General features: G+C 36.6%; 1 protein-coding gene across 1 annotated transcript; it reads right to left on the minus strand.

Annotated features, from left to right (window-relative positions):
• Positions 1-520: 520 nt before the first annotated feature.
• UFL1 (UFM1 specific ligase 1) lies at positions 521-22582 on the minus strand. The gene is made up of 19 exons (XM_050894768.1): positions 22506-22582; positions 21362-21507; positions 20264-20292; positions 19402-19499; positions 18433-18547; positions 16480-16610; positions 15764-15822; positions 12225-12371; positions 10871-11046; positions 9979-10158; positions 9473-9593; positions 7692-7814; positions 5764-5884; positions 4604-4767; positions 3350-3480; positions 3127-3207; positions 2298-2383; positions 1667-1847; positions 521-957 (listed from the first exon to the last, which is right to left on the minus strand). Exons 1-19 carry the CDS (start codon positions 22580-22582, stop codon positions 745-747), a joined length of 2379 nt encoding a protein of 792 aa, XP_050750725.1. The 3' UTR covers positions 521-744.
• Between the last annotated feature and the right edge of the window lie 238 nt (positions 22583-22820).

Below are 22820 nucleotides of genomic sequence, written 5' to 3' on the forward strand. Positions count from 1 at the left end.
CCAAAATACCAATGCAAAAGGGTATCATCTCCTGTGTCCGAATTACCAGTTTTAAATAAACAGCTATTACGGACATTAACAGAATACATTAACAGCATGAGTGTGCTGATTTTCATAAGCTTTCAGTACGTTTAGAAACTCACATTAGTCACTGGGTCACTTCTCTTAAGTTTAGCAATATACACTTGTACTCAATGTTTTCACTCTTGCGGTCCAGTGAACAGAAGCTGAAAACATCCGCTAACAATATCAAAAAGTAAAGACAGCCTTTCATTGGTATACTATTAAGTATCAGTGTATGTTTCAAAACTAGTATTTGAAATTAAGATATACAGGCTTATATACACTTATATGCAATCCTTAGATCACTATAAATCCAAATTGGAGAAGTAAAACTATAAGCCTGTGTGTGTGTGGAACAGAATACACTGTTATTTGAAGAATAACCATTTCTTGAGGCCTCACATGAAGATGCCAATTAAAAAACACTAATTTCATACCCGAAGTGTCCACAACTCTGCTCTGTCACATCTACATTTAATCTGTGTTACATGTACACTGTAGTAATACATAACAAAACTCCATTTGCCACTATCACCCAACAACTGTGTTCCCTGGCTGTGATTTGCAATTGTTAGAAGCCAAATTTTAAAGTTTGTCAAGCATTTTCTGCTATCCTTCCCTTCAGGATAAAAAAAATAAAATCTGACTGTATCATGGATGTGGATGCACTGGATAATAATTTTATTCCTCTGTTACAGAAGATTTCCTAGGTCTGAGAACAAGATCTTTGATAGAGTTAGTTATTTCCTGGAGCTCTTTTCGAATGGTATCTGCTCCTTCCTCCTCTTCCAGGTTATCTGTTGTGTCACTGTCTCCATGTTCAGTTTTCTTAGTCTGGCTGATCAATTGTTTCACGACTAATCCCTGGTATTTGACTAACAGAGAATGCTGATCCTGAGGGGAAAAAAACAGAACAAAACAAAGGAATGTCAATGTTACAGAGAAGGTACACAGACCTTTAATTAAAGATTAACTTTTTAAAAAAGTATTCTCCCATTCTTGCCTAAAGAGGGTTAGTGATACATAAATATATTTCCATGAAGGTATTTTGCAACTTAAATTCTGAGAGACATTCAAAGCGGCAGAAAAATGAAAGTGCATCCATGCTGCAAGAACAGGACAATTAACCACCGAAGAAGGACAGCAGTGCAGTTAGTAAACATCAACAGTTTTGGCAGTTTAGAATATAGAATTTCAATATTTTTACTTTTGAAGAGGTATCTCTTTCTTTAAAACCGAATTAGAAAAGTTTAAAAAGCAACCATGCTCTAGCTGGGAGGAAAGAGAGTGTAAAAATTTTCAATTATAAGAATTATAACATCCCCCAATACATAGCTGTCTCTATGGATAAAGGCAAAAGCTACAGTACTAATAACAGATTGATTTTTAATTTTATTAAAAAAATATTGAAGACAGATCCCTGAAATGATAGGTTTGAAATACAATACAGATCAGAGAAATTGTATATTCTGTATATAAAGTAACGATTAGACATGAAACACAAAGGTGCCAGTCTTATGCGGCAGAAAGAGTATAAGGCACAACTTTGATGTTCTGCCACAGAAAAAAGGTACTTTCCCCTTAAAAAGCTAGAAAGGAATACCTCTGGGATCTTGCCACTTAGGAAATTAATGATCTGTGGTACTGATCTTCCTGGTGCATGAAGCATACAGTGGGTTGAAAACTGAAATAACAGTACTGATGTCAGGTGCAGAACAAGAGCTGGATCTTCTGTGACTTTCAGCTGTTCAATCAGAGCTTGTCTATGCTGAAATAGGACTTGCCTAAGGAACAGGAATATATTACATAAAAATATGTTTCTCATTCTGTCTTATAGTAGTTGATAACAGACTCTAAAACATCTCTAACTTCAATTAATTTTAATTTTCTCCTCTGACTGACCATTTCTTTATGTGAAATTCCACACTGGAAAAAAAAAGAAAGCTAGCGCTTGTGTAGCTCAGATTTTGAAAGCTCCCCTAAGAGAATTTATAAACTATGTTGTAGTAAGCAGTGAGTCAAGCAAATTAGCTAAATATGAACTCTCTCTTCCTCCTTCTCCCATGGAATTAGGACTCTCTGACTTTGTATTTTTCAGTTAAACAGTTTGGAAAGAAAGACTGCCTCTCACTTACACATTCTGTGTGACTGCTACCAAACTAACCATCTAACATTTGTGCAGCAACAGAGCTATATTTCACATACTGTGCACAGGATAAATAACATTAAGTTACCTTTCCTTCTTTTTGTCTCCTTTTTTCACCATAATACCACAAACATCCACTGCAGAATCAAAGCATGAAAGAAAATCTTCTACACTCTATTAAAAAACAACATATATATTTAATCTGTGTTAGCAGATTATAAAAAAGGTTAACTACTGTTCACAATTAATCACACGAACAGATGACTGTGAAAACATTTGGAATAAACTATGCAAGAAAAGAAAAGTAAAAAGTATTTAGTAGAAATTAACTTTATTCATCTTCCAATAGCTCATATACTTAAATACTAAACCAAACTATAATCCATTAGTCTTAACAAATGGAATTAAAACTATTTACAGATATATATTTTCTTAAGAAACATACCAGTACTGCCTTTTGCATAAAAGAATTAACAAATTACTTTCCTTTGTACTTACACTGCCATAATCTGAAGGGTTTTTTTAACTATCCAGGATTTTACTAGTTAAGAAATACGCAGGAGAACAATCATGAACTTCAGGAACAAAATACAAGAAACATCAACCACTTTAAACTGCAGAGTCTCTCTCAGCTTTTGCTTTTCTCACCCGCACATAAAAGATAACACTGGATTCCATCTGGAAGCAAAGAGCTAGGTGACTATCAGTATCAAAATGTAAGATCACCTTTCCACCTCTTAAAATTCACAGATATGAAAATGTACTTACTCTCACTGACTTACACAAATTCAAAGGATTATCTTGCCTTCATCCGTCACAGCAGCTGCAGTTATGTACTACACTATGTATTGTCAGCTGTTTATTAGCACTGCATCAGCAGAATGGAAAATCTGAACTCAGATTCTGGATCACTTTACCTTGCCATTCAGAGAAGTATGAAGTTTAGTTAAAGGACCTTTGGTGTCTTCTGGCAATTTACCTAAAATCTTGGTCCGGACCTGTATGAGACAAGAATGGAAATAATTTGTAATATTAATTACCATCTTAGGTGTAGGCATATTTAAACAGAAGGTAATTAAATATTAAATAAACATCACTGATCTACTTGAGACTGTTAAAAAGGAACTGTTATCCGTGTACCTCACTTGTGATTGTAGAATAATTTTCTGTTGTCATCATTGAATCAGATGCTAGGAAGTTGAAAATAAGATTCGTAATGTCTGTACAGACAGTCTTCAACAGGTGTTTGGCAAGGTTAGTCTGAGTCTCATCTGTTAAAAGAAGTAAGTGATTAAAACTAACTTATTATAGTGATCTGATTCCTATGACAGTTACCACAGCACTTCCTAAAACATGGACTCTATCAACCATGAGTAGTATGAGAAAGTTATCTGGACACATGAAGCTAACATCTCTCATTTGCAGTTGCTTATGGAACATTCTTCAGTGAAAAATGGGAGCTTTCAGGTCTGTAAGCACATTTTAATGCATTGTTAGTATTTCAAAGGTGTACCTGTATAAGCAGTAAACTAGTCCCTACACAATCGTCCTGAACCACTAATGAACAACCACTGCTATCTATCAACAAGTAAAAAGTATGTAAAGGAACAATCTACAGGACAAGCAGTTAAACAGAAGAGCAGGCACATGACTTTAAGACTGAAACAGTAGAATTTTAGAAAAAAGAGGCTACAGAACATATGTACAAGAACAGAGGCTAATGGGAAATAATTCCATTTATTCCTAAACAATAGGAATATCGGGGTTTTTTGCTAGTGTTTCCTTTTGTTATAAGTTTTCCGCAGGGAAAGTTCTAGAAGAAAGCTGAATACAGCAGAGAATCTCGGAAATGTCTACAGTATTTTCTGTCACTATACATAGGTAGCTGAAGAAGACACCTTACAAAGTAACCCACCGCAAAATGAATCTACACCTTTTTGAAAAACTACCTTCAGGGAGCTGCTACTTTCAGTATTAAACCTAAAAGAGGTTTTAACTGGGGCTTCTTAGAATCAGATAGTATTCAATTCTTTCATTAGTGGCACAGATGACTGAAGTAAGCTTACTTTTTTTTTTTTCCCCTTCTCTTTTTTTTTCCCCCAGACAATAAAAACTGGGAAGGGATGCAAAACACTTTGGAAGGAAGGACAAGAACCCACAATTATCTTGACAGAAGATATAACAGACTACTGATATGAAATAAAGAGAACGTCTTTCAGTAAGTGTGTAAAGCAATGCACTCCAGCAAAAGGTCAGTGTTAGGCGGTGTAAACACATCTCTAAGTTTTTCCTTTTTAAACTGTCGCTCTTCTTTGACCTTGAATGTAGATTCTGGAATAAATTCAACATCCTTGAAGAAGCATATTCATTTTTTAAAGTATATATTTATTGTACCTGTGAAATGCTTTGTTCCCTTTTCAAATAACCGAATGTTGTTGTACAAGTTTGAGAATTCCTCCTGCAAGTCCTTCATAGTCTGTCTTCTGCTAGCTCCAGAGGAAGATGTTGAAGACGTAAAAACAGAACGCACAACTTCCTGATAAGTTTTTGTTAAAGGTCTTAGAACAGGAAAGAAGAAAGGAGAAAAAGGGAATATTAAGCAAAGTGTAAAACTGTACAAGGTTTTTCCAAATACATCAGCAATAGAGAAAGCTACCTCATTACACAGTAAATGAATGGGACATGAAGGCCAGAGAATGGTGAGATAAATAAAAAGCAAAAAATGGAAATCAGAAAAAAAGCACAAGGAAATTAAAATGTACTTTTGTAATTGCAGAAGTAATACTGGTTACAGTATGCATGGTATGTAACTGCTTGCCAAGGTTTTAACTCATAACAACTCCTAAATGGGAACAAGATGAAAGACAGAAAAGATTTCCAGAAGCAACGCTATTCACAAACTCTTTCAGGGGTCTGTGGACAAATTTCAGATCAATGAGAGCTGTAAGAGGGGAAGACTTAAGTTGCATTAAAATAGCACAGGCCCTTCTAAAGATGCAGTTACCACTGCATTCCCAAGCTTATTCAAGCTTGGGCTGTTACAGTCCTGTCATGTCCTTCTTGCCCTGAACACACATATTTACATCCTCTCTCTCGTATGGAAAATCTTGTAAAAGAAGTTATTCATCTTTGCTTAGATTAGTTTGCTGACCTAGCTTACTACCCAGTTCACACAGCTACCAGCGGAGCCACAAAAGACAGCAAACACGAACGTATATCAAGGGCTGTACAGAAGATGGGACTGGTGAAACCCCAACATGGATCAGTGTAAGAGGGGGTGGGGGGTGGAAATACACCCGTGAACCTGAAAATATGCTTGCTGACAAAGGGCTAAGCAGAAGTATTGTTTCTCATTACTGTGTCAGCGCGGCTTTCTTGCCGTGTGCTTTCTTGCACATAAGCAAGTATGTAACATGGAGCTGTATAGAAAAAGAATATTGTGGTTCGCTTCCACCAGCAAAAAATTTTTTTCTAAGCAAGAAAACAGACTGAAGAGAAGATTCATCTGAAGTGAATCACAGACTTTCTAACTCCAGTTGAATTACTGAAATTACCTTATTAGATGTTCAGCAAGTTCTGTAATAAGCTCTTCAGGGCAATCCTGCATGTGGGTCTTTAAAACATCCTGAATTTCCTCTTGTGACATGAAAGGGAACTCCGGCTGCTTATTCCTACCTGTAGTGGCCATGAGCAACATTCATTGAAAAAACATATTTAGTTTTGCTGCAGTCACTCTGTGGCATGAGACATTGAAATGCCTCAAAGTCCTAACCTCCACAGAAGAAATGCATTACCAACAATGCAAAATAAAGGGATGACTACACATGACAGTTGAATTTTACACATATGAAAAACTGACAAAATTTCTCTTTTGATCATTTAGAAGTTATTTTCTGCAATAGACAACTTAAGCAGTATATGAGGACATGCATTTTTGGTGAGACATTTCAAACTGCCTGGCCCATCCATTAGTTTAGATATATAAAATCTGAGACACAATAAAGCACGACTATTAAACCAGACAAGAAGTTCCAGTAATAAAATCAACTTACATGCTGCTTGTAAATGCATATGAATTAGTGCATCTGTATTTTCGCTTTGGACAAAATATTGAGTTTGTCTGCATACTGCAGAATTTAGTTTTTACATATAAGAATAAGATCAGGATGATGACAGGAAACCAGAAAGGGACAGGCATTCCATGTTCCAGATGCACCATAAAACAGGTTTATTCTGCACATAAGATAACTGAATGAATGGAAATCCAATTATGTTCCTAGCTGTGCCACAGCAGCGATGAACAACATACAAGGCTATATAAACAGGTGGAAAGGGAGCTTAAATCAGGTTTTGGAAGGGTCTTATTTATATTTGAACGGTTACATCTGAATTTACCTTGGGATTTTGGTTCAATCTATTTATTACAATAGAGCAACACAAGCAGAAACAATTGTAAAACATGAAAGGCTACACCAAAAAAAAGGTGATTTATCACTGTTTTACTCAGTAACTGAGCAGTCTTGAAAAATAACTTCATTTATATGTGAATTACAGGAATCTATGAGAGTAGTATCATACAAAATTAAGATGCTGTACTTCACAACTTCAAATATGTTTAAAAGTATTTTCAGTCAGTATTGAAAGTCTAGATACTATATATAAAATGGAAGTACACGTTTCTGGTACTCCATCAAATAAAAGAAATAACACATAATTATGATTGTTTCATTTGCAACCACTGTTCGCTAAAAGTCTAACAATGTAGGAATTTACTTCTGAGGAAGCCATCCATGCTCCTTCTCCTAACAGTAAAGGCAGAGAAATAGGCACCAATAGGGAGTGATTCAAACTCATCCTGTAATACACATCTAAAACAAGTGAGACAGACTAGGCCTTCAAAGTATGTACTTTCCTCCATTACAAAGTCAACAGTTATAAAGGTGGCTAGCTCAGATGTAGAAGTCTCAATTACACAAGATGAATCTTATTTAAAATATGAAAACTTTATTTTGACTGTATATTTTATCCTTATGAGGAAAAATATCTAAGTACTGTTTCATTGCTCTCATTTGTTAATTTAAGCTAATTAAGCTTTGGAACTGGATGAGAAACTTCTCCATTTATCATATGCTATTCAGCAGGTGCTAAGAAACCAAGTATAATATTAATCCTGAAATCTAAGGCATTTCCTACATAAAATCAAATTACACAAAAAAACCAAACCACCTGCTCTCATTTCTTTTACTTAAATTTCTTTTTTTTTTTAAAGACTAAGTTATACTATTCAGTGAATACAGTATGTCTATTTCATTTAGATAGCAATATCATATCCATTGATACAATTCTAATGGAATAGTAGTCTCAAATTCTTTGGTATTTTACTTGACCTTACCAATACAGTGGGGAAAAACAGAGATGCGGAAAAGCAAGTGATAAAAACATATCAGTATGAGGAGACAGTGCCCAAAATAAAATTACAAACCTGTGCTAATGGCTTGTGACTCTTCATCGCTGTCAGCATCCTTTCTTCCTTTCTTCTTGGTTTTCTTAATCTTGATCTCTCTAGCATTACCACCTCCTCCTCCTCTCACGCTTCCACTGCCCTCTGGTGGAGAATTATTTGCTTAGTACACAGTAAAGTTCTAGCACTTAAAAAGTTTACAATATTATGGTAATTTATCTGCATTACTTGTTAATGCTGAATTAAAAAAAACACAACCTGATTCTAAATGTAACCTACAATACATACTCCAGAATCTTAGGGCCATAAGTTTCATTCTTAAGACAAAAAAGCAACTGAGTCAAAGCTTTGTTTTTTTAAGCATTACTTTGCAGGAATAGCAAACTAGTTCCCTTGCAGCTAGCAGCGGACAGTGTACTTGTGAGACCCTCTGAGTTTTTGACCTCTCCAAAAAAAAGAGTTGGTGTTTTTCACAAGCTTATTTGAAATGTGACTGCATTTAGCTGAGCAGATACAAGCTGTTTGTCAACTGTGCAATATACTAGTTAGTTTGGAAACAAGCTCCCTTCATTCTGTATTCCATTTTAATAGCCATAGAGAAAAAGCTGCAATCTGCAGTCAAGATCTTATCCACAAAGAGATAAAGCAGGAGAGACTACTGCCAGAACAGCCATATTTTATGACAATAAGATACATGGACTGTAACCTACAGAAAGGATTACAAGAGTACATGCCTCTACAGATACTTGTTTGTAACAGACTTGCAAATGGTATTATACATGGACAATAGAGAATTTATCTTGAAAATTTTCATTAATCCAATACATGACAGAATCCATATTTGTATGAACTGCATTAACACTACGCCACGTCAGGTTACGCTTAAACAGTAGATGCTGATACAGTCACGCACAGACCTTAAGATAGGCAACATGACATTGGCCACATTCTGCCATTACACAATAACACCACCTAATCCTTAAACCGTGATGTTGATTGTTTTAAGGTAGTACACCTAACAGTCCATAAAAAAACCACTTCAGGGTAGTGCTTGATGATGGTGCAGCATACGTCACCTGTCGATATGAATGTGTCTAGACACGTGGATCTATGCCAAACAGCCACCACACAAATGGAGTAAGGCTTGGGATTAATTTAACTCAGAATATACCTTAAAGTAAACTGTGTGAATCTCCAAATAACTGTTATGTGTGCAAACAACAGAAAATTGTCTGGCATGAGATTCTCAGAAAAGATGTACAATATTCTCCAAAAATCCCCCCCTTCATACCTCATTTCTCATTTTAGACAGAGTCATTTGGAAATAACTTCTCAAGACTATTAAGAAATATTTTTATTTTCCTGGATCCCTGAAAAGTAGAGAGTAAGAGTGTATCTACACTGTGTAATAAAAAATGGTACAGAGGTCCTCGAGCTAATACTGGTTTGGTCAGTCCTCACTGAGCAACTCAATCTTATGTGACCATACCATATACACTAATAAATGAACATGGATTCCTTGCTTCTAAAGCCAGCTGACTTGTGTTGGACTAACTCAAGATAACTTTATGGTACTTCCTCTGCACTTCTAAATCTGAAATTAGTTCTCATGGACACAGCTCAGATATCATTATACTGTAGGTGTAGATATAAGTAGCTGGATTATTTCTTAAATATCTTCAGCAATGGACTGGAGGCAACTAATGGACTACAAAATATAATAACTTCATATTTGAATATTTCCAAGGCTAAACAACACTTTTTTTTTTTTTTTTGGCTTAAGCTAAATATTGATACCTTACCTGTTGCTTTCTTTCTTCTTTCATCCTTTTTGTCTTTTTTATTAGCATATGAATTCTCTAAACCAGAAGCCTGTTTTAAATCTTCTTCAGTGATTAAATTAACAGGGTTATTTTTCATTTCCTAAAATGAAGAACATGCACTTAATAGCAAAAAGATAGAGCAACAAAAGATACATATGGAAACATTTAAGCCATTTGGCCATTTTTAAGTATACTAATCTAACACCATGTTTTCCAAGTGCAACACATGAAAAGACATTTATTCTTCTCTTCAAAATGCAGCATCTGATCATACTGTTAGTGTGACGGTGCTCCCTGAGTGCAACTGCATATACATTAAATCACACTGACTACATATACAAACCTTTTCTTCAGTTTTGCCCTTCTTCTCAAGCTGTATTTCAGATGAGATGTAAAGAGATGGTAACAGCAAACAGAGTGTCACATAAACTATACTCCAACACTCAATGTATATTGCATCTTGACCAATAAAAAAAACCCTGTACCTTTTCTGCTTTCTGTTGCATCATGTCAGAAAATAGATCAGCACAGCTGCTTAGAAATTTCTCACTGACCACAATGGTGTCACTGAAGACTAAACCTGAAGAATTTTTGTTTAAAGATCTCATCACTTGCTGAAGCAAAATCCCAACATCTTCTACTGACAATGAACTGGGCAGAAGAGTCTAGGGTAAAGAAAATCAAAATCATTTACATACAATAATCTGTTCTAGAATGGACAGACATACTTGTATGTGAATAAAAAGAATCCACAGACACCCCATTTGACATCTGTTAACTATTTAGAATATATTGTACTTTTAAAATTAAACTAGTAATTTAAGAGTAAACACTATTTTAAATCTTCTAACATCCCAAATCAACATTGCTCTAGAATATGTTACCTCTGGGAAAACACACAGCAACTTCTTCAAAATGCAGCTCAACATATACAGAGTAACAACAAACACAAAACAACAGCAGGCCTCCCTACAAGCGACAAAGTGGTGCTGTAAGACCTAAAATTAGGATTTAGCCAGGATAAAATGGCTAATATCCCTCTGCTTAATGAAACTGTCACATGAGTTCAGTTTAAACTTTTTTCCAAAAAAGACCCCCACTCTCTAGTGGAATACATTAGCACTAATTTTGAAATGAAAGTTAGTCTTAGGTATCTATCAACTGAATACTGATATGACCTTCCCCTGTTTTTGTTCAGACCAACTTAAAGGCAAATAATGCCTTTTTACTTGTTATTTTACTTAAACTGAATACTCTTCTTTGACAACATAGAATTTTCATTATACATGTGTGTAGTTTCAATAAAGTATCATTTGACACAAAAATAAGACAAAATAAATAAATCCAACAACAACAACAACTGAAAGGATTTCTTACTGCTACATCTATCCAGTTTCCAGAGCTGATGGCTTCCTCTACAGAGGCTTCAACTTGATCCACAATTTCTTGACCAACACAAGCTGCTCTCAGAAATAAGAGCTGCGTGGACTTGTATCTTTTTTTAATGTAGCCTGCTGGGTCGGGGATGCCAAGTCTGTACAACGCATCAAATTCTATAAAATAGTTAGATGTCTGTTACATTTAAGTATCTTTATATACATACAGGATCTTATGTAGTAATTTTTTTTGAAAGTAGGAAATGAAGAATTGTACATAGTTCTTATACAAGTAAACGCAGCCTCAAGCTAATGCTGACCTAAAACTTAGCTCAGTACAAGCTACACCTAAACAGTTAATAGAAATATGAAGATTAAATCATGGACATGACTTTGGTCTGAGTTTTGGAAAAAAAATGTTTTTCTCAGATTCTTATACCATTAAGTTTATCTTTGCAATTTTATCTTTCCAAAGTATTCTAGTATAACATGAACAATATTTACAACATATACAATGTCAAAACTTTTTTTTTCCCAAAAGTCACTCCAATATACTCGTAGAATCATGCAATGCCTCGCAAGCAAAGCATTTCAACTATTTGGCAGTTTATACTTAGACGTTCTGAAAATGTTCAGAGACTTTGACAGATACTCTATCAGTCAAGCAATATTACAGAAACACTTAATCCTACTACAGTAAATTATGATGAACCTTTTCAAACTGCAAGACTAACTTATTTAGGAACTGGTCCTTTGGGACCATAAGGGTACATTCCTCTGTTTATTCAGGTCCACATTTTCCCATAGCTCCTGTTTTAAAACACCATCGTCCAGCATCACTCAGCTTTAAGTTAGACAGACTTGTTTGGATTCAAATCAGGACACTAGTGCTACCCACTCCAGTTCTACAAATCTTATTCTGGAAAAGGTTCTTCCTGTGCACTGCACGCTTGGCTATCTGGACTATTAACAGCCAAAGTTTGGTTGTAATCTGGACACCTGGACTGAAACTCCAACCACGCAGGTCAGACATGATCATCTGAAAATTCTACAATGAGCAGTCTAAGAAATGTTTTCAGAACAGTAATAAAAGTAGCATTTGTAACTCTGTTTGTGAGAAATAAAGTTACTGTTTAGCAGTATGGTTCTCTCTGCTGAAATATGGTTCTTTGTCATAAAGTAACACACATCATTATGAGCAAGATGGTCTTTTAACAAAGGAGTATCAACTACTGTATTGATTTCCACTTATTCTTGTGAGGCTTCACTCTAGACACTAGCTATATCAGGGTAAGACCAATTACCTAAACTAGTTTTAGAAAGATATTTTATCTACGAGAATATAGATTAATTACCTAAGTAACCGTTCTGCTTGAAAAAGGAATCCACCCAGGTGCTCTGCGTTCTGGCATAGATGTCTGGAACAAACACAGCCTTATCCTGTCTCCCACCAACTACGGTGCCTTTCAGACGACCAGTGTTAACAAGTTCTTCTAGCACAGCTACAAGAAGAAAATAAATGAAGCGACATTTTCCACTTCGATATATCCATTAATCAAAACACAGCAATTATTTTCCCTGTTTTGTTTCTTCTTTTTTCCCCACCCATTAGTTGTTTGTGCTGGTTCTAGTGAAACATTTCTGAGTTCTATCAATTATTTTTAACACTTATGAGAATGTCTTGATAAAAGCTCTGGAAATCATACAATGTTTCAAAAGAGTGAGCCACAATGGCAGGATCAAAACATTTTTTATTGGACATACACCTGGACAGTTTGAGCTTTTAATTTAGAAAATGTAGTCATAAAACAATCTTCCTCTGGCCAGACAACAAAATATACGAGTATTTTATTAATAATGTTCTCTTCGAATTCACTGTTTGCTTGTTAACCAAGGTGGAAAAAAAGAGAGATCTGAACACACTAAAATGACATGAAAAATTATGACCTAAACTGCATAAATGTGAGCACCTCCTACTGGTGACCATCTTCATGGTTTATAATGTTCACACTGTTGCCAATAATAACCTTGTGGTAATGCACAAATATTGCTGACAAAGAACGTATTGGTAACTGGTAGTACCAAAGTACTAAGCCTTTCTCGACGCTAAATAAAGTATTTTCCATCCATTAAAGGTGCACAGGAATATCTGACTTGCCTCCTATGTTCTGCTTTTGCCTTTTCATAAGTCACTAGACATATTAAAAAAAATCAGTGACATCAACTGCCAAGCTCTGCTGATTTCCAGAGCTTTGCCAGATGACTCCTTTATCCTCAGTTTGTCTTGATTTCTATTTCATTAAAAGACAGATTTTACCCTGGAACAGAACATTAAATGGTATCACATGGTATGGCTTCTTCCTCATTAAATATGAGTAGCAGTCAACATTACAACATGCTTAGTACAGCATATGGAAGTTCAGCTCACCTACGCAGGAAAATTTACCTGAAAACCAGGTTCCAGAAGAAATACTGCGTATTAAATCATGATATTTTTTGTCAGATATGCCCATAGTGTAGATAAGCCTCTATAAGCTAGCAGCTATTGAACACAACTGCCACTAACAAAGCTGAACAGTACTTACACTGAAAAAATGTAGAAGAAAGAGAAACTGATTTAAACAAGATATAGCTTTACGTAATGTAAGACGAGCTAGAAATCATGTTCTGCCATTGTTCAGTTACCTTGCATAGAATGGAGCTTATAAGACAGATTATGAAAATAAAACTACATTTTTATACTTACTAATAGTTTAGTTACCCTAGAAAATAGAGTCAATGTGCCTGTTCTACTTAAGCAATTGTCAGATAATACAGTTTGGTTCTCTGTTTGCAATCTCAACTTGTTTTTATTCAAAGTTTTGGGAAAAAGAGTAAAACTTTAATAGATTTTCAAATAATTTTGTGGAGCACCAGCAATAAACCAGAGTCTTTAGAGAAAGGGGGAGAAATGAAGATGCCAATTAATTTTTGTATTATTTCAAGTGTCGGTTCTAAAACTCCAGGACAGAGAAGGTGCTTTCATAGGAGACTTCACAGCCCCTACTACAATTATGCCTAGATAGTCTTTTGTTTTAAAACAAAACAACAGGACCTTTGCAGAACTACTGTAATCTCACACTTATTTTTAAAGGTGATTGAGTAGTTTGTAGTGTCCTATTAAGTCTCTGCCAAAGTCTGGCAAAGATGATAAGCGTCCCTCCATGCCTGTCCTACATCAGCAACGCAATATTCAGAAATGAAGAACATCTGTGCTTTCATTATGCTTTGCAATTAGTGTTTTAACTTAAACAGTTTCTCATTTCTAAAATTATTTTCTATCAGAACTTCATGCCAGCTTAACACGAATAGCAGCACAGCTATGTGATAGAACCAAAGAATATTGTCTATCTTGTCTAACACTAAGTGTTGATTAAATAATTAGCTGTTTGTAAATCATACAAACAGTACACTGAATTTACATTTTTTTTCTGGAAGAGACACAAAACGGACAAAGACCACAATAAAACACATTGCTAAGACAAACATAAAAAGCGAAGAGTATAAGTAACATCATTAAAAAATATTTTTCAAGTTTCCAGCATTTCTGAAATTGAAATGGTATCTCAGCAAATGGATAGAATAAAATCACTGTGCTCTGACAGTGAGTAAAAAGCTCTTTGAAACTTATGAAACTGCAGAGGAAATGAAATACAGTAAGAAAAACTAAAAAAAACCCAGATGAACAAACTCACTAAAAAAACCCCAAGAAAAAGAAAGTACTAAAAATACACTTAGCCATTGTGATTACTGATGACAGGAAAACACTAGAACTTCAATTCACATTAACACTGTACATGAGCAAAACACGATTATGTACTTGCAGGACCTGTTTGAAAAAGACTGTAACCGCAAATGAAATTTGTTGAATACTGCAACATTACTATAATGCAGTTTAACAGATTTTCCTTTTAATCTATGAATACCTGGATGGCACAATCCAAAAAAAAGACGAAACCTTAAATTGATTATGTGAAAGTAGAGTGTTTATATGATTTTATTTAAATGCTAAGATTTTAATTTTTAATGAATAAGCTTGTGGCAAAGAACAAGAAGGTAAGCAGAGAAATATTACAGTGGAGCTAAAGTGTGCAACGCCCTGAAGGCAAAAAAACCCAATCAAACAAAAGAGAAATATTAACTTTCATGAGAATAGCTAGAAAACCATTAAAGGATTCCAAAGACCAGCAGCACTTGGTCAGCCAGCATACAAGACTAATGATGCTTGAAGCAGAATTTTGGACAGATGGGAGGGGGTAGTCAAAGAAAAGCTGCAACATTAGAAGTGAGAAACAATTAAGTACTGCCTAAAATTTTCAGCATTTGGATAGGAAATCTTTATGCATTTCTATTTAAAAAAGGAACTGCGGAAAAGAAAAGCAAACGGTTTAAGGATATGTTTTATCTCTCAGCATATAAAGATATTTAACTAAGAGCATAACAAAAGCTCTGCCTTTGCTATCGCAGAGAAAAGTCAATAAATACAATCCAGAGCAGTAAATGCCATTTGGCTACATAAAATCTGTCCCCTTTTGTGTGCTTCACTGACAAAACTGCCAGTAGCTCAGGGCAAATAACGAAACAGATGACAAAATGAGTACTGTACTTCTTGCATCATTCTGCTCCCAGAGGCATTTCATCAACGTATGCTTTCATTGCTTTAGATACAGAGAACATATCTTCAGTTATGGATAGCACAAAAGGTTTAACACTTTTTACACTAAAGAGAAACATATTGTTCCTTATTCCAGAATTAAGGCCATATACTAAAATGCTTCTTTGAAAGCATACTTCTAGTAATGAAGAATCTATGAATTAACTAACAAAAATACAAAACAGTCTGAATGAAACTCACAGTAAAGTAAATGTTCTTGAAATCCATACCGAGTGATCAAGTTACTTACAGGTGTAGGCCTTTGAAAAAAGAAAAACAAAGCAATATAAGTTAATGACCTGAAATTGATGTGGAGAATCTAGAAATAATTAAGGTTACTCCAGATGGACAAAACTACATAATATCTTAGCTCCAGGGCGGTACACTGATGTTCAACACAGCCTACAAGGTTTTAATTTTGAATTACTATGAAGTTATTTCTTATAACAAAGCTACGATAATTATCGTAAGGAAACTTTTGCTGTCCCAACTTTTTCTCTTCATACAAATTGACACAGAAAATTATTGATTTAATAAGAAAAAATTATCTATAATCACATGTAGTGGGTAGACATCAATATGTAATTGACTAGGGAGTGGTGGAATGACAATGAGGATAGATACTCTCCCAACAAATGAAAGAACTACTGATTAACATTTTCTTCAGCCAAAAAACTTAAGTATATTGTATATTGTATATTGTTATACTTTCCTTGTTCTCCTTTCAAAAGAAGGTCCCCATTTGAAAACAGTGAGTCTAATATAACTAAATATTTCACCCCAGGAACTGACCTACACTTAAAGAAATCTATCCATAGGCTTTTATTTTCTTTTCTTTTTCAGTCACAAGTGAATTTGGTCCATAAAGACCTATGGTAAAAATATTTTAATATGTGGTTGCAAGTGTTGCAATTTACCGAGTAATTGCAGTGAAGAGACCACGAATGCGTGCTCGATGCCGCGACACAAAGGCTTCTGTAAAAATCACCCCACGGTTCTCCTGGTCTAGTTGTCCATGAATAATTCTACCCAAACGCCTGGATAATGCCTGTAAATAGAAGCTGGGATGACTGCTAAAATTGTATATTAACGATGTTAAACAAAAATTAATTAAAAAAATCTGTATTAACAGATCAGCAAATTAGTTTTGCTAAGACAGACAAAATATTCAGAAATGAGGACTACAAGTGGAAATTATTATTTAGGTATATTGAGAATATGTCTTACTACATGTAAATTGATGCCATTATGGCCCACACTCCAAACTTCAGGGAATTCAGCTTTCCTAACAATGCCCTCTTTTATCAGACATATGTGTATCTAATGATGAAAGAAAACTTTGCAAAAGAAACAAGTATGGTTTGGAGATGCACAATGAAAACTAAGATTTAACCTTTGTATTAATTTTGTATGAACCAGTGGCAGACAAATGCACTATCCAATTTTTCAAACAGTCAAGATAAAAATTAGCAACAATAAACACAAAAGAAAGAGGTGCAAACAGTTTATAAATGTGCATCCTTGCAAAGTGAACTAAATCCAGGAAATATCGCCCCGGAAACAAAGGGAAACCACGTAATATTTTTTGTATGTTAGAAATATTTTGTAGAAGCTGATCATGAGACAAATATTAGAGGAAATCTGCTCATAAATTGAGAGTCAACAAGGTTGTCTGTGGTACCTAATACGACTATTCGCCTAACAGATGCCAGAGAATTACCCTTTGAAAAAAGTATCTTCCAAACAAAATCCAACCTTGACTGAAAGTCAACAATGGTAAGAGAATTCTCCCTAATCCTTTTAAACACTACAATAGTCACTAACAAAGGTAAATAGTTTTTTGTTTCTACTCTGAATGACTGGCTTCAGCTTCTAGAAACGAACGTTTATTTTACCTTTTCTGAATAAACTGAGACGTCTCTACCATTGTGTATCTGCTTCCTGGGTAGCTAATGAGACTGATGAAATTACCCCTACATCTTTAATATTTCAAACAAATAAATGTTCAGATCTTACACTAATGTCCTGGTTTCAGCTGGGACAGAGTTAACTCTCTTCTTAGTAGCTGGTACAGTGCTGGGTTTTGGATTTAGTGTGAGAATAATGTTGATAACACTCTGATGTTTTAGTTGTTGCTAAGTAGTGCTTATCTTAAGCCAAGGACTTTTCAGTTTCCCATGCTCTGCCAGCAAGCAGGTGTGCAAGAAGCTGGGAGGGAGCAGAGCCGGGGCAGCTGACCTGAACTAGCCAAAGGGGTATTCCATACCATGGAACGTCATGCCCAGTATATAAACAGGGGGGAGCTGGCTGGGAAGGGCAGATCGCGGCTGGGGCATTGGTCAGCGGGTGGTGAGCAATTGCATCGTGCATCACTTGTCTTTTCTTGGGTGTTATTTCTTTTTTTTTGTTGTATTCCTTTTCATTACAATTATTATTATTATTAGTTAGTAGTGTATTTTATTTTTACTTTAGTTATTAAACTGTTCTTATCTCAACCCATGAGTTTTACTATTTTTTTCTTTCCTCCTCCCCACCCCACTGGGAGGTGGGAGGGGGAAGCGGCTGCGTGGTGCTTAGTTGCTGGCTGGGGTTAAACCACGACAACTAATCTAACCCGTTCCTAACATTACTAATGCTAATCTGTTCCAAACAGTCATAAAGATTCTGACGAAATCTTGCCCAGTAGTGAAAAGGTAAATATCAACCTCAATCTGTGAATAGCTGTTACACCGCAACCTTTATGTATCTAATACTTTTCTGCTTAGAATGACAAGCAGCTCATCACGATTAGCGCCATGGATACTGCAAAGATAACAAAAGAAGGTGAACGCAATCCATTCTACGTTTGCTAGGTTGGTGGCTTGTATCACCTGTATCAGGAAGTCTCCCGGAAGGTCATATGCCTTGCAGAGTTCCGATATTGTCACCTGGCCAGTTTCCTGTAGTTTATCATTTATTTCTTCTGCTAATTGATCCAGGTAACTCCTTATTTAAAAACAAGAAAAAAACCCCAACACATTAAGTATGAAAATCAAGATCAACCTGTTAGCCACATGCTGAATTATTAATCGACCTGGCACTATATCTCTTTCTGTTGCATCTTTGCAAAAATAAACTGAAAGTTATTTTAAATGAATAAAGGAGAACAATGTCAGTGAAAATGCGGGTTTTTTTAAAAGCCTGCTAACCAGGTAGCTATTATTAAAATTGGCCATTTATCTGCTTGTATGAAACTCTCAAAAAGCAGGAACAGGAAAACTTTATATGTCAGTGAGACTCAGAAAAGGGCTTTAGTGAGCAAAATAAGTCTTAATTATTTCAAGAGAGCCAGGAACTTCACATTCTTTGCCAAGAATAAATCCTGCAGCATAATCAATAATAGAGACAACCTGATAAGAGTATTACTTCAAAGGTTGTTAGTGTGCTGAATGCCAGGAAATAACTTGCTTATACCTCTTAGGCTTGTGAGGTAAAGCCAGAGGTGGAAAAAAATGAGAGGGTTTGTCAATAGCTGAGGCAGACAGCAAAGCCACAGAGCAAATGAGATGTGGCTGCTGTACACAAAGACATTGGGTAAGAAACGAAGCCTCTTAAGTGCAGCATACTGGGCAGAGACATCCAGTAAGGCCTTTGCTCCATGGATTCACTGGATGCTCTGCTGAGATAGGCCTCACTCGCTATTTGGAAAAGAAGCACTGATCACCACCAAGCAGCCCCAGTAGCAGTCAAGAAAAATGTATTTCACTTCAGAAGCAACAAAGGCTGGCCATCACTTTTAGTCTGCATTTTAAAAAATAAGAGAGATGTGAATTATACATATTGCTCCTGAAAGTACTCACTCATTTATAAGCTGTCCCAGTACAAGCTGAATAGTTTTTTCAGATTTAACGATGTCGTTAGCTCTGTTTTCAATGTGCAGAAGGTCCACATTTATTACCTAAAAAAAAAACCCAACAAAACCTCTTATCAGAACTTTAAACTGAAATTAATTCTCAAACATTGAGATATTATACTTACACATTCCTATGTCTTGAGGAAAGCTGCTTTTATTTTTTTCTACTGTTGTATAAAAATGCAGTTAATCCGTGATTTGGAATAAAGCAGCAATGCTTTAGGGGAAAAAAGCTCTCTTTGCAACTGTGACAAGGTTAAAAGAAACCTATATAATAAAAAATTCCAGAAAGCTACGAACAGAAAATACTAAATTGTCTTTCAGAAAGGTTTTCTGATTCCAAGTAATTTTACTCAAGCCAGAAGGGAAAATTAGTCACAGAGGATGACTACTAGAGGATAAAGATTAGTGAAGACAAGAGATTAATGAAGGAAGAGGGAAGATCCAAAGAGGCATGCAAAGTTAATTATGCATGCTCCTGCAGCTTTAAATTTAAATGGGAAACATATTTCTTTTCTGTTTGCCGCTCTTAGTTTACAAAGGAAGAGTTCATAAAGAAAATCTGTATATTTTAGTGGTGATTTCAGAGGTCCTAGATTATCATTAAGCAGAGAGGAGCTTTCAATAAAGCAGTAAATGGATGGACTAAGTAATCTGCAGTACTCTGACATGAGCTACCAGCTCTTTATAAAGTTTGTTCTCTTTTAAAAAAATAACGTAGCTGGAATACAACTGATGAACTCCATATTTACAATATACATGGTGAAGAGAAGAAAGAAGTATATAGTTTTTTATTACTAAAAAGTTACCTGTTGCAAGTCAACAATGTTTACTCGACCTTCAAAAAAAAGTACAAATATACTTTTAGTATATAAAACATGTTTGAACAGATTTAGAATATAGCATAGTCCATCGTGTACAAAATATTTCTTCATTACTTCTTTGTAGACAAATTAAACCAACTTCAGCTTTATATATTGTCAAATCACAGAAACCACAGGTAGTCAGTGCAAGATATCCCGTATTGTTCTACTCTACAGCCTTGCTGACAATCCAATACAGAAATTCCAGAAGTAAAAATCACTGTTCAAACTCACTCCCAATTAGTTTTTGCCTTCATGCTGATCTGGATTTGACCACTAGTCCATGAGTATCAAAACGGAGATTGCCAAAACTTTCTACCTTTGCATGGTGCTACTAACAAAAACCAGCAACTTTAAATTCAATTCAAGCTATCATACTGGTATGATACACAATGGCATAACACAAACTGAGGCATACTTGTGGTAATCGTAAGAAAATGACTAATCTGTATGAACATAATAAGGAAGTAAATTTGCCAAACATACGATGCCATGAAATTCACCCTTAAATATAACTAAAAGTACAATACAGTGTCTTCTCATTAAAACCATTGACAAAAAGCAGTTTGAACCATATTTGCTTCCTTATATATGTAAGTCAGATCTTACAAAGCAGATAGCTCTTCATACTGGTAAAATAAAAGACCTGTCAATGACAATTTAAAAATATTATTATGACTAATGACACAAAAGGAGAATGCTTTTGAAATTCTGAGTCAAGGCCAAACATCTGGGCCAGATACTTAACCATACTAAAATACCAAATTTCCTTCAAAAGCATTCTTAGACCACTTCTACCTCAGAAATTCTGCATGGGTGAAAATGAACCAAGTAACATATCTTGATATGCTTACCTAAAAGCTTAACACTGATCTGAAGTGCAAATAAAATAATAGTAGGAGAATTCATGTGTAGATGAAGCAATAGCAAGCAAGCTCACTTTTTTTGCAAGATTAAGGGTACTGAAGAAAACTTTCAAAATCTTCCTGTAGTCTTCAAAATTCACTTCCAAATCCAGAGGAAGAACGCAAACGCCACACTTACCACCACAAACGTGAAGCTCATCCCGGATCTCCCTACTAATCTGTGCTGGAGTGACATACTCTTTTCCATCAAGTGTGTGCACTACTTCCAACTGCTTTTCTGCAATCAGTTTAGCGACAATTTCTATACAGTTCCGTTCTGACAATCTATCAACAGCACAAAGAATAATCAGTTTTTCTAAGTAAGTACTTGCTAAATTTATCTTTAAATTGATGTTTCAAAGATACTAAACACAGGAAGTACAATGACGATTACTTGCTGTTCTGTGTGAATACTTTTTAAGACAAAAAACTAGTTTCAGGATCGTACTTATCGCCCCCCAAATCATCCATATGGCTTCACTTATGTGGGCCATCTCTCTAAAACAACTTTTACTCTTCTCTTGAACAGCTGTCAGCCCCTTTTGCTTTAAGACTGCACCTGCCCGTGAATGGTCGTGCTTACAGAATTTGTCTTTGATCCTTCTGTGCTTTTTAATTTTAGGGTTGTGGGGGTTTTTTGTGTGTGAGTTTTTTTTAATAAATAAAACCAAGTTCTGGGCAACAACCTCAACTGCTCAACAACACATAAGGAAGAAACAGAGCACTGGAGCCGTGACGATGTTTAGCAGCTTGAACTTAACGGCGATTACATACCCATCCACTTTTGTGGACCTGCATATGCTCTCTGGGGGCCCTAGATGCTCCTTGGGGGCTCACAAGCACTGACACACAGGTCAGCGCCAGTCAAAGGGGGACTGCAGAGGGGCAGTGGCTAGCTGAATCCCCCGGGACCTCGCTGTGTGTCAGGACCGGGGGCAGTGGCTGGTTGAACCCCCCGGGACCCCGCTGTGTGTCAGGACCGGTGGCCGTGGCTAGCTGAATCCCCCGGGACCTCGCTGTGTGTCAGGACCGGGGGCAATGGCTGGTTGAACCCTCCGGGACCCCGGTGTATGTCAGGACCGGGGGCAGTGGCTGGTTGAACCCCGCGGGACCCCGCTGTATGTCAGGACCGGTGGCCGTGGCACACCGCTCCCGGGGGCCGTGGGGGCGGAGTGGGGGAAGGGAGGGCCGCCGGCGCGGGGAGGGGGCCGCCGGCAGACGGTCCGCAGCGGTAGGCGGCGGGCTCCAGAGGCCGCAGCGGGTACCGGCGCCGCCCTGCTCACCTGTGGGCCACCTCGGCAAACTGCGCCCGCTGGAAATCTGCCGCCAGGCGCCGAATCTCCTCCCAGGCGGCCGCCATCGCCGCCTCGCCGCTACACGTCAGCCCCCGCCGGGCGGGCTACGGGCAGCGAGCGGGGACAAACCTCCTCGCCGCGCCCGCCGTCCGCAGCGCCACCTGTCGGGCGGGAGCCGCCCCTACGCTGCCGGGCCTCGCCGCAGCCATCGTCATTAAAAAAAAAACCCCAAAAAACCAACAACCAAGAAAAAAGAAAAAAAGCAGTTTCCCCACGCGGGCCTGACCCCAGCAGCTGGAGGCC

This window comes from Gymnogyps californianus, chromosome 3 (genome assembly GCF_018139145.2).
Source record: "Gymnogyps californianus isolate 813 chromosome 3, ASM1813914v2, whole genome shotgun sequence".
NCBI classification, from domain to species: Eukaryota; Metazoa; Chordata; class Aves; order Accipitriformes; family Cathartidae; genus Gymnogyps; species Gymnogyps californianus.